At 38.3% G+C, this 12,734-nt stretch overlaps 1 protein-coding gene across 2 annotated transcripts in view; it reads left to right on the top strand.

Moving 5' to 3' along the window:
* LOC124362892 (cubilin-like) overlaps positions 1-12,734 on the top strand; it is a 205,892-nt gene that overhangs the window by 152,790 nt on the left and 40,368 nt on the right. For both annotated transcript variants that reach the window (XM_046817770.1, XM_046817778.1), the window contains one exon: positions 9,756-10,004. In XM_046817770.1, the coding sequence (XP_046673726.1) occupies positions 9,756-10,004 (249 nt within the window). The remainder of the gene's footprint in view (positions 1-9,755; positions 10,005-12,734) is intronic.

Genomic DNA, 12,734 nt, shown 5'->3' with positions numbered 1-12,734 from the left:
TTTTTTGTCAAAAATAATTTCATTTCTAAGGCATTTTACAGTTTCGTTAAATATTTTTGGTACAATGTAACAAAATTGGTGTCTGCTGGGTTCTTTAATAAAATTTGGAATATGTATCTGTATAAATTGTGATACTCTAGTTTCCCTGCCAGCAATTTTAAGGGGAAATTCATTGAAATGTTTATGAACGTACATAAGGTAGCTTTGTTTATAAATTTGATCAAAAGTTAGAATTTTGTTTTCTTTAAAAAGGTAACTAATTCTATCTCTCCTGTTATTGGTGTTAAAAATAATTCTGAGTCCTTTTCGTTGGCAACCAATTACACTTTTTAGTGTTGGGTAGATTCCGCCGTAATGAATAATCCTGTATCGCAAAGTACTCTCAAACCAAGATCAATACAATCTTATTAAATATATACTTTCAAAACAGCTACTCATTTGATATAAAGAGTAATTCATTGATCTCAGCTTCCCACTCAAGTTATTCACATGTTGATCCCATTTTAGCCTATTGTCAATAACCATTCCCAAATAGTTTACAAAGTCTACAATACCGATAGGTGAACATTTACATGCATAAATACAACTGTGTGAGTGGCAATAAAGCTTAAATTCATTGTTTACTAGTGTAAGGTCCTGGTTCTGACCAGAGAATAGAACCCATTTTGATTTGGAAGAGTTTATTATCAGTTTGTTATTACTTAGCCAATTTGATATTTTTTAGATCATCTTGAATCCTTAGTATTAAAGAATCTTTATTAAACACTGAGCATACTAGTGCTGTATCATTGGCGTAAGCAAATATATTTGAGTTTAATTGCATAATTGCAGTTCTAGCAAGTCATTAATAAATAATATTAAAAGCACTAAGGGACCCAATACACCACCTTTTTTTTTTTTTTTTTTTTTTTTTTTTTTTTTTTGTGACAGAGGGCCAGGTTTCCTAGGCCTGGTAGTTGCCCCTCAGCCATCCGGCTTATTGTGCACCCTCTCCCAGGTTTAAGCTGTATCAAATCCCACGCCTTTACAAAACCATGAGATCTTCTGAACAATGCTTTCCTGTTCCAACCCCTCTTCCATATGCATAAGAACACCTAGGGATCTTGAGTGTTTGCTCTGTAATGCCGGACATTCAAATATGACGTGCTTGACTGTTTCGTCAGCCTCGCCACATTTCCTGCACAGTGTTTCCTGAACTGGAATACCAATTCTGTTCAGATGACTTCGGAATATCCACCAGTCACCTTTCGGATCTCCGTTCTACTCATTCTAAGGGCATCTGCTGCAATGTTCCTTGATGGTCCCTTGAGCATCCGCTTTGCTTGTACATTCCCCTCAGTATTTCTCCAATGTTGTAGGTGTTTGTTAACCATCCACTTGGTAACTGATCTACGTGGTAAGTTATATGAGACCCCACACGTTGGTTCAGGACCGGTAAGAGGACAGTTGGCTCCCAAGTTAGCGCAACTGTCTGCCGCTTCATTACCTGTGATTCCTCTATGTCCAGGCACCCAAGTTAGAATAACTTTATTGGTTTTCACCAGCAATTTCATGACCTTATGGCATTCCCAGACTGTCTTCGAATTACAGTCATGGTTGGCCAAGGCCTGCAGAGCAGCCCTGCTGTCCGAGTTAATGTAGATGGTTTTGCCTTTGTAGCCCCTTTCCACATTAACTCTTGCACATTCTGCAAGGGCTGTAACTTCAGCCTGAAAGACAATTGCCAGTTTACCTAGGCTAAAGCTTAAGTTAACCCTCAGTCTGGCTCCCCAGACCCCTGCCCCAGTACCCTTCAGAGTCTTTGACCCGTCCGTGTACCAGGTTAGAGCCTACTTCATGTAGTCAGGCTCACCTTTTGACCATTCCTTCCTTTCAACAATGTTGACTTAAAATGGTTTTTCCCAGTCTGTAACCTTTGCCATTCTGTCAGACATCATTTCTAGAATATCCAGTTTGAGAATGTCAACGATCTTGGAGTGCTTACTAGCATGGTGATGATGCCAGTTCCCATTGCACTTCAGTCTGTAGGCAGCCATCCTAGCCTCTCCTATGACGAATATGTCTAGGGGTGGGAGGTTTAGCACTACTTCCATAGCAGCGGTTGGTGTTCCTCTCATGGCGCCCATTGTCCCCAAGCATGCCAACCGCTGTACCTTTGACAGGTTTTTTGCGGCAGTCACCTGTTGGATTTTTGGCCACCATACCACTGAGCCATACACCATCATTGGTCTGATGACTCTGGTGTACAGCCAATGTGACATGTCTAAGCCCCCATGTGCATCCTACCGCACGTCTCACCATCATCAATGTAGTCTGAGATCGGCTGATTATGTATTCTAGATGACTATTCCAAGTGAGTTTATCATCTAGTTTGACTCCTAGATATTTGAACTCCCTGCTTATCTGTATCTGGCCCCCACACAGGACTGGCTGTGTGATTTCCAGTTTCCTCCTACTTGTAAATCGTATCATGACGGTCTTCGAAGGATTCACTGCAAGTCCTTCTTCGTCACACCATCGCTCCACAATTGCCAGTGCTCTCTGCATCATTTCCAGACACGTAACCATATGCTTGCCTCTTATGAGTATGACAACATTATCTGCATAGCCTTGAGCATACATACCCTGTTCATTCAGAGTCCAGAGTAAGTCATCCACAACTATGTTCCACAGGCTTGGTGATAATACACCTCCTTGTGGACATCCTCGCTGCATTTTGACCTCTCTTGTGACTCCGCACAGAGATGCCTGTGCTCTTCTGCTCTTCTGCTGTTATTTATCCATCTAACAACAGTTTTCTCCATACCCCTGGATGTAAGCTTAGACACTATAGAGTGAGTATACTCGTATTATCAAAAGCTCCTTTTATATCCAGGAATACTGCTAAAGCTATTTCCTTTTGTTCAATAGCTTGCTCAACCTTGCCAACCAGACAGTGTAGGGCTGTTTCACAAGATTTACCTTTCTGATAGGCATGTTGATTTGGATGTAAGGGACGGTTGATGAGGACTGTGTCCCTTAAATGCTTTCTCCATGGTCTTGACGAAGAAGGATGTTAGGCTTATTGGTCTATAAGCCTTTGCACTCATAGGAGGGTTTACCTGGCTTCGGGATAAATATAACCCTAGAGGTCCTCCAGGATGAGGGTATGACTCCTGTCGCTAGACTAGTTCTAAACAGTCGTAGAAGCAGAGGTATCACCAAGTCCCCACTTTCCTGCAGTAAAGCAGGAAAAATGCCATCGGTACCTGGTGATTTGAATGGCTTAAAAGACTCCTAGGCCCATTTTACCCCTAAGTAGTTGATAACAGTCTTTGCACAGTTCCAGTCCTCCTTAGACGAGCTATCTCTAGGTTCTCGCCGCCATTCACTAACAACTGTTTCACTGGTTTGAAAAGATCCTGGGAAGTGTGTATTCAGTAAACACTGAAGAGTCTTCTCAGGATCCTTGGTGTGAGTCCCATCTTCCCTAAGTATAGTACCCACCACATTTACCTTATCAATACTCTGACAGAATTCTCTCCACAAGTTTCTCTTAGCTCTTCTCACCTCTTTATTGTACTCTGTTAGGACAGCAGACTACCTATCCCAGTTCTCTGCACGTTTGCATGTATTATATGCTCTGCGAAGGTTTTTCCTCAAGGTTTCCAGCCCCTGGTTCCACCAACATGCTTTCTTCCTTGAGTTTTTTTCCATCACGGGGCAGGCTTTGTGTATGATTCTTTCATGGTGCTTTGCAAAGAGTTCGCCATGTCCTCGACCCCTTGCCCCTGATACCCATTTTCCCTTACTAGATTGCTTTTTAGCTCTGCATTGAAAGCTACCCAATCTGTTTTCTTTGGGTTTCTATAGGTCTCATTTATTTTGTACGACCTCATGTCAAAGGAGATATACCTATGATCTGAAGCAGATGCTTCATCTAGCACACTCCAGTTTAAAACTTTAGTTGCAATATAGTTGCTAGCCAGAGTTACATCTAAGACCTCTTCTCTTACCCCTGTACCTCTTCTTTGTACAAAAGTTGGTTTACTGCCTTGATTCATAATAACTAAGTTAGATTCTACTATGAAATTCAAGAGGCACTCACCCCGATTGTAGATGTTGCTGCTCCCCCAAGCGGTGTGGTGGGCATTCGCATCACAACCGACAATCAGGTGCCTCCGCGTAAGGGTTCCAAACTCCACAATCCGCCTCATCTCCGCAGTTGGCGGTGGTTCTGGAGAATCATATGGGAGGTAAACCGCTGCAAAACAGGATTCTGATGTCGCCATCACCTATCTGCAAGTGAACCTCAGTCACGGCTGTGTCTCTAGAACACATTTGTGCCATTTTTAGTGATTTGATTTTGTTACTGACATATATATATATATATATATATATATATATATGCTCTAGGGTTATTACTGCCAGAATCGTATATCAAATTACCTTTAGCGGTGCTCATCCCCATCACACGACTGCCAACGGTCCATGGTTCTTGGATCAGGACCACGCCTATGTCGTCAGCCAGGATCTTCTGGCAGAGTGTTGCCGTAGCTGCTCTGCTGTGGTGTAGGTTTATCTGGAGCACCGCTGTCATCCTCTATTGGTCGTTACTTCCCTGCAGCTTGAAGGTGATCCTGTCGCTGCCCAAAAATGTGCGCATCGCCAGAGTCTTCAGCTTCTTCAGGGAGTCTTCGTCCACATGAAGGACCAGGAATTCGCCGTTGGTGCTAGATCTCCCTGCAACCTGCAGTCTATTGGTCCGTGTCAAGGTCATTTTGGTTTTTGAGGGCTTCGAACAGCTCTTGCTTGCTGTCCACCTCGATGTCCTTAGGGATAAAAGTTGACACTTTGAAAATCTTTACCAGGCTTTTAGCTGGGCCCATTTTCAGCTGAACTCCTGGACGTGCTTCTCCAGCCACTCCTTAGTTTCTGTGTTTACACAGCCGACCACTATCGCTCCACCTTCAACATGACAGCTGGACATCCTAACGTTTTTGCCCTTAAAGGCGCGTTTGCCCAGCACTTTCTTCAGGTTGTTGGCTTCTTCCATCGATAGTTTTACTTCTGGGTGTTCGAGCCGGACAATAGCCAGCTTCTCCACAGAGATCTTTTCGGTATATGTTTCGGGTGTCTTCTTAGTGACACCTCCATCATGCCCCTTCCTTCTTTTCTCCCTATACACCACCTTGAGCAGTACGATATTTAATTTCTACAGTGTCACTTGTAATATTATTTATTTTAACCAATTGTTTCCTTTTACAGAAAGACATCAACCATTTGAAAGCATTATCCCCTATCCCATATTTTTAAACTTATAATTTAAAATATTGATATCCAATGCATCAAATGCTTTCTTAAAGTCTAAATATAAAGCTAGGGTATTACCGCAGTTATCAGAACTTTTTATAATTTCATTAATATGTTTATGCACAGCTATGTCAGTTTCTTTTCCTAGTAAAAATCCATTTCTATTGATGGATTTGAGATCCATAAAAATTGATTTCTGGACAAGATGTTCCTACCACTGAAAAATTGTAAAAGCCTGTCTTTAATTATTGATTCAAATATTTTAGCTATTGTACTGATTACTGAGATAGGACGGTAAGAGCACACTTCTTTGGTTTCTCCTGACTTAAATACAGGAACAACAGCTGCCGTTTTAAATTCATCAGGTACCGCCCCTTCTACTAATGACTTAGTGAATAAATTATACAAAATCGGTGCAAATATATTTACATTCTCTTTTATCACAATTATATTTATACCATCAAGACCACAACCAAACTAGTTTTTCAAACAATTTATCTTATTCACTTCCTCCACGTATTGCACTTTAAAATCAGTAATCAAGATATTATATTGTGTTTGATCCTCCAGAAATACATCCTAGCCGAACTCTTCATTCCTTAATCTAGTAACTATGCTAGTAAAATACTCATTAAAAGTATTTCCAACCAATCACTCATTCCCCACCACTTTCACTTCATCATCACCGATTACAATACTATTCATGCATTTCTTCCTTCTATTAGTAATTTTTTTTACAACATTCCAATACTTTTTTGAGTCGCCATTACACCTATCTATAAGGTTGGAATAGTAATTATTTTTTCTTGTTTTATCTGCTTAGTTACCATTTTCGACAGCTTTTTTTTTTTTTTTTTTTTTTGGGCTGAGGATGGGGAATCTGCAATCAGATACATGGAGGGTTCTCTCTTCTTCCCTTCACTCCAGTGCATGCGGGGTTGACTACGTTATAAAGATCGCCGACCCGCTAAACCCCACCCTCGTCCTTCCTGCCCACCAAGCCGGGACCACTTTTAGCATTTCTTCAGCTGGGTGAGTGTCTTGCACTAAATGCTTTCCTTCTTCACCTCAAGTCCTCACGGCTCATCTTCCATTTTCTTCCGTATAATGGAAAAGGCCATCTTACTGACTGCGTTCCACATGTCTTCCGACTGCACCATGTGAGAGACCAAAGTCTCAGGTATCAGTTGTCCGGTTGTTTCCCAGCAATTGGCTCTCTCCTCTGTCCACCTCTTACAGAAAAAGAAAGTGTGCTCAGCAGTATCTTCCTCTCTGCAGTAGTGGCATATACTTGAGTTACTTCTGCCAATCCTCTCCAAGTAACGGCGGAAACACCCATGACCTGAGAGGATCTGAGTCACATGGAAATTTACCTCCCCATGTGTCCTTTGAAGCCATACTCTAATGTCTGGTATGAGCCTTCTGGTCCAGGAGCCCTTACTTGAGACCTCCCACTCTCGTTGCCAAGCATCCCTCAGTCTTTCCTGCAGCTCCGCCCTGTCTCGTTCTCCCAGGTAGCTGTCAGTTCTCTCTTTCACCAGAAGATGGATAGGAGGAGTCCCAGCGAGCACCAAAACAGCGTCGAGAGATATCGTCCTGTAGGCTGATGTGATTCTCATCGCAGCAAGCCGTTGAACCCTTAGTGCAGCTTCCTTTGCTCTTCCAAACTGCATTGCACTCGCCCACACCGGTGCACCATACAAGAGTATGGACTGTGTTGCTGAGAAAATCAGCCGCCTCTTTGACTCCTTGGGGCCCCGAACATTCTTCATAGTCCCACTTATTGCCATTGCCGTTACTGAGGCCTTTCTTGCTGTTTCCATAACATGGGGAACGAAAGTTCTTGACTTATCCAGCCAAATGCCTAAGTACTTGACCTTAGTCTTCGGTGTGACAGTCGTACCCTGTACCCGAAAAGTGATCGGTCGAAGTCTCCTCCTTCCAGCCATGATAATTGCCTCAGTCTTTTGTGGGGCCAGCTCAAGTCCCAGTTCCTGCAGATGATCCCCAACTCGTGCAATGGCTTCATTGGATCTCTCCATTAGCACATGTTCCGTGCTTCCCTTGGCCACCAGGGCCAAGTCATCAGCATACCCGACAATTCGTACCCCAGGCGGGAGAGCCAAGCGAAACACAGTGTCGTACAGGACATTCCAAAGGGTTGGGCCAAGCACTGATCCCTGTGGAACTCCACTGGTAACTTGCCTCCTCATTCCATTTCCCAGGTCCAGTGTTCTCTCCCCTAAATACGCCTGAATCATGCGCCTAAGATATGGAGATACTCCAATCGCTTTCAGCCGCTGCAATATCTTCTTCAATATTTTTTCTTGTTTTATCTGCTTAGTTACCATTTTCGACAGCTGTTTAAATGTAAATTTAAGAACTAAATTATTTCTGTTCTTTATACACACTATTCTCTCCTCTTTCTGTTTTTACTGTTAATTTTTTTTAAGGTACACAACACGGTAAAACATTTATTATAAATACTACGAAATTTTGAAACGCTACTATTTACATTTGGGCTGTTAATTACTGGACTCCAATCGGCCAACAATTGTCTTTTTAACAAACTAGCATCTGATACCCATACAAAGTTGTCATTATTTATTTTAGTCATTGTACCCGACATACAAACACTTAAGGCATAGTGGTCGGTTATACTCAATTCCCTGACATCACACTTAAAATTTATTGCCTTGGAGTTACGTATTAAGGTGTGATCCAGACAAGAACTCACTTTCTTATCTACTCTAGTCGGGGAACTAACCAGATTTACAAAGCCATATGAGGCGAGAGTGTTTAAGTAATCCTTACCAGAACCATTGTTTTTTAATGGGCAGATATTTATATCCCCAATTACTAGTGGATCATTTTTTAATTCTAAAATGTTTGCCAAATCAGGTTTAAATTGATTATAAGTTAATTTGCATTGTCTATAGACTCCAAAAATTGAAAACTTAAATTACGGTTACTATGCGGAACATCAACAATGACATTGATAAGCTCAGCTGTGGGCATGAGGACTAGTCGGTGAGTGTAGCACAAGTCAGTGTCAAAGTACGCTTATCTGGCCAAGGTTGGAACAGCAGGTCGTAGCCTGGGATATTGTACCGCCCCTCCTCGCCCTCCTTTATCCACACTTCTGTCAGTATTATCATCTTATATTTAATTACAAGGCTATTTAAATAAACTAACAATTCATCAAAGCGTTTTCTAATGCTACGATTATTTAGGCATAAAATATTGAAATTTAGATCTCGATTTTGATTCATGAACAATGTAAATAATTAATTTGGAAAAAAAACTTTAAAACATTACGGCTGTTACTTATACTTAAGTGCTAATTATATCAACACGTAAATCTTGCCTTCCGAGAGCCATACAAATTTAAATCCAATTTCTCTTAATCGTTTTGATTGGCAGAACAAGTTCTTGAAGAAATGTGTCAGGTGCTCATTAACGTAAACGTTCGTTTTAAATACTCCTGCTATGATGTCCATTGATTTTATTTCTTGACGTTTCGAGGCGGCTTTACTCTTTTGAAGAAATCTATCACGCTTCTGTTTGTTGGTGAACTGGAGTACAATTGGTTTGGGTCCATTTACACGTTTTATTGAGATACGATGCACATCTAGGTGAAAGTCGATTGGCTCATCGATTATATTGGAATACACTAACATACTTTCCCCATTAAATTCTAGAATTCCCTCAATCTGTACATTTTTATTTCTATTACAGTATATTGTTGTACGTTCTCAATATCTGTTCAAAGTACTGTGCAATCACTCCTCAAGTGAGAGATCACATCTTGAAGTGATTGGTTGGGTTTTTGGGTTCTGACTGACATTGGTGGCACGAATGCATGATACAAAATCCCCACTCAAAGCAATGTTATTCCGGTACCCCGTTGTATACAAGAAGCCTTGACTAGTAATGAAGTGTTAATCCTTATTAATTGGTATTGGTATTAGAAAGAATCTACTCCACACACCTTCAATAGCATTCCTGGCTCTTTTATTTTTATGTATTCATGAATGAAAGTGCTATTTTTAGTACAACAATCAAAATTAGTAAAAAAAAAAACAATAGTTATGTAACAACATGGTAATTTAGTAATATGAGGATGAATGGAATGGATGAATGGATGAAATGGATCTATTGATGAAGCATTAGGTACAGTGTAAGAAAATCCTCCCTTAGTGAATAGATCTCTTAATTGCTCAAGAAGTTCTAAAACAGAAATGTTAGAATCAATTAAATTCAATGAAGTACACATGTTACTCACCGTTTTAAACTTATGATTAAAAAAGCTAAGACTTGAAGTTGAAACTGAATTGTACAGGTGCAATAGTCTGTAAATATGTGCATTCAGCAGGTAGTCAGTTCTATGCCATTAAGGGTGAATAGCTCAAAATATCATATCATTACAGGAGTACTGATTACTGATCACTTTATGTTTACAGGAGACAACCGCTGCAGGTTCGACAATGTCTCGCTGACAACATACAGGCCTGTTTTTATGGTAAACCCCTTTCGGCCTTCTATGCGCAACCCAAGATGGTCACCCAGCATGCGAGTGCGACCTATCCATGGAGTTTACTGTGGAAACCAGCTACCTCAACCAGTCATCAGTTTCACAAAGATGGAGATGGTTTTCAGTACTGATGAATATGTTGCTCCCAAAGGTTTCCTCTTCTCATATACTGTTTCCAGTGAGTTCTGTTATTTTCAAACACAAATTATTTAATAGTTTATATAGTGTTTTATATAGTTTTACATAGTTCTTATATAGTTTTGTTATACAGTTTTTTAATAGTTTATATTTTTATTGTATAAAGCATGAATAATAGGTGCAGTTTCTTTATTCAAGACAAAAGTGGTATTCAAATTCAAATTCAAATTCAAATTAACTGTATTCATATTATTTGTACAATTACATTTGAATTTATACAAATAAGGAATGGCATCATCTTACATTTTTTATTTTATTATATCCTATGTGTCCATATATTCTCCAAATGAATACAAAGCCTTATCTGTCAAAAATCTTTTAAAATGTTTTTTAAACAATAAATCATTTTCTATGTTAAATAAATTCCTAGGGACTTGGCTTATAAATTTAATACCTGCCGAGCTAGGTTTTTTATAATGAAATTCCAATGCATGTTTATGTACTGCCAATTGATTTCTATTTCTAGTAAAGTAGTTGTGATTTGACCCCAATCGGGGTAATTTGTCAAAATTTGATCTAACCATCATAACAGTTTCCAGTATATACATTCCGTAAATAGTTAAAATTCCTAATTTTGAAAAATACTCTTTCACAGATTCCCCATCCTTTAAGTTCATGATTATCCTAATTGCTTTTTTTTGAAGTTGAAGAATGCTTAACAGATTTGAATTACTAGTGGCCCCGTACAACACAACACCAAAGTTTATATGAGAATGTATGTGGGCATAATAAATGGTTTTCAAAATTTCAGTTGAGCAATATTTTGACATGGTTTTAAGAGCAAACAATCCGGAAGAAATCTTTTTTTGCAAAGCCAAAATATGTTCGTTCCAAGTTAAGTTCTCGTCTAGAAGTAATCCTAAAAATTTAGTGTTAGTTAATTGAGAAATTTGTATATTGTCTATTGTTATGTTTGGCATAAGTTTTTTTCTATTTTGTTTTGTGCAGAAAGAGATCATATTTGTTTTATTAAAGTTTAGTAATAAATTTTTACTGCAAAAATAATTATTAATACACATGAGTTCCGTTTTACCTGCAATTTCTATTTCATTCAAGCTTTTACCAGCAACTATTAAATTAGAGTCATCTGCATATAGACACAGCTTGCTCTGATCTTTTGTCAGAACATTTGGCAAACCCAACATATAAAGTAAGAAAAGAATTGGCCCCAGAATGGAACCCTGTGGCACTCCATGCCTTGATATTTTTAAAGAAGATTTTGCATGAGTGATTTGATTTAATTTGGTTACAAACTGCAAGTCAACATACTGTGGTCTATTTGAAATATAAGAAGCAAACCAGTTTAATGTAACATCTTTAATAGCAATATTTTTTAAAATTTCTATTAATATTTCATGTGATACACTATCAAAGGCCTTGGTAAGATCCATAAAAATGCCAACCACATAATTCCCTCTATCAATATTGTCCACTATGGTTTCAATAAAATCCATCCCAGCAGTTATGACAGACTTACCAGCTCTGAAGCCATGCTGTTCTCTGTCAAATATATTATTGGTTTCAAGAAAATCAACTAGTCGTAAATACATCACACGTTCAAAGATTTTTGAAAAAGTAGACAAAATGGATAAAGGTCGATAATTATTAGGGTCAGTTTCACTTCCTTTTTTGAAAACGGTTATAATTTTAGAGATTTTCAGTTTTTCAGGAAAGATTCCAGACACAAAAGAGGAATTTATAACATGAGTCAGGGGCTTGATCAGGTACATTTTAGCTTGCTTGACAATTGGCATTGGAATTTCATCGTGGCCTGCTGAATATTTGTTAGGAAATGACATTATAATCTGATTTAATTCTTCCTCACTTACTGGTTGGGTGTGGAACTTTTTAGCATTAGAAGTTTTAAAGGTACCAGTGTTAACAGTGATGTGTGATGACAAGTTTGGTAATATTTCATTATCTACAATATCAATAAAATGATTGTTAAAAATTTCACAGATTTCCTCTGGTTCAGAATATTCATGGTTTTCATAAATCAATTTAATATGTTTATTAAAATTGTGATAATTTTTTGTTTCATTATTAATTATTTTCCAAGTAGATTTACATACGTTTTCAGAATTTCTAATTTTATTTTCAATATATTCCTTTTTTGAAGAGTTTAATTTTTTGCTGTAATTTTTTTTCAACTGTTTTAAAAGCTTATTTAGTGTTCTATCTTTGGTTAATCTTGTAGTTTGACTTAAACTTATAATTTCTGCTTTTTCTTTTTCCAAATCATAATTTATCCATTTGTCTTTATTAAAATATACCCTAGACTTGACCAGAGGAAAACTAACATCAAAATAGTACATCAAAATTTTATGAAAAACATTGTATTTAGTGTCTACTGTTGCATTGTAGACTTCCAACCAAGTTTCATTGCTCAACATATGTTTAAAGATCTCAATGTTTTCTCTTGTATATTTTCTACAAAACTGTGTTACGGTCTTAAAAGATGTCTTTTTATTACAACATACATTAACTTTCAAAAGTTGGGCATCATGATCAGAGAGCTCAGTAATAACACCTTCAACCATAAGTGACTTTTTCGGTAAATTTGTTATAATATTATCAATTGCACTTTCACAATCCAGGGTAACTCTAGTCGGAAAATTCACCAAGTACTGCATGTTATGTTGCCTTAAAATATTACTTAATCTATCATGACTTTTAGAACAATGCAATACATTTATGTTTATATCCCCAG

This window comes from Homalodisca vitripennis, chromosome 1 (genome assembly GCF_021130785.1).
Source record: "Homalodisca vitripennis isolate AUS2020 chromosome 1, UT_GWSS_2.1, whole genome shotgun sequence".
In the NCBI taxonomy this organism is placed as follows: domain Eukaryota; kingdom Metazoa; phylum Arthropoda; class Insecta; order Hemiptera; family Cicadellidae; genus Homalodisca; species Homalodisca vitripennis.
This window is presented reverse-complemented; position numbering and strand designations above follow the sequence as displayed.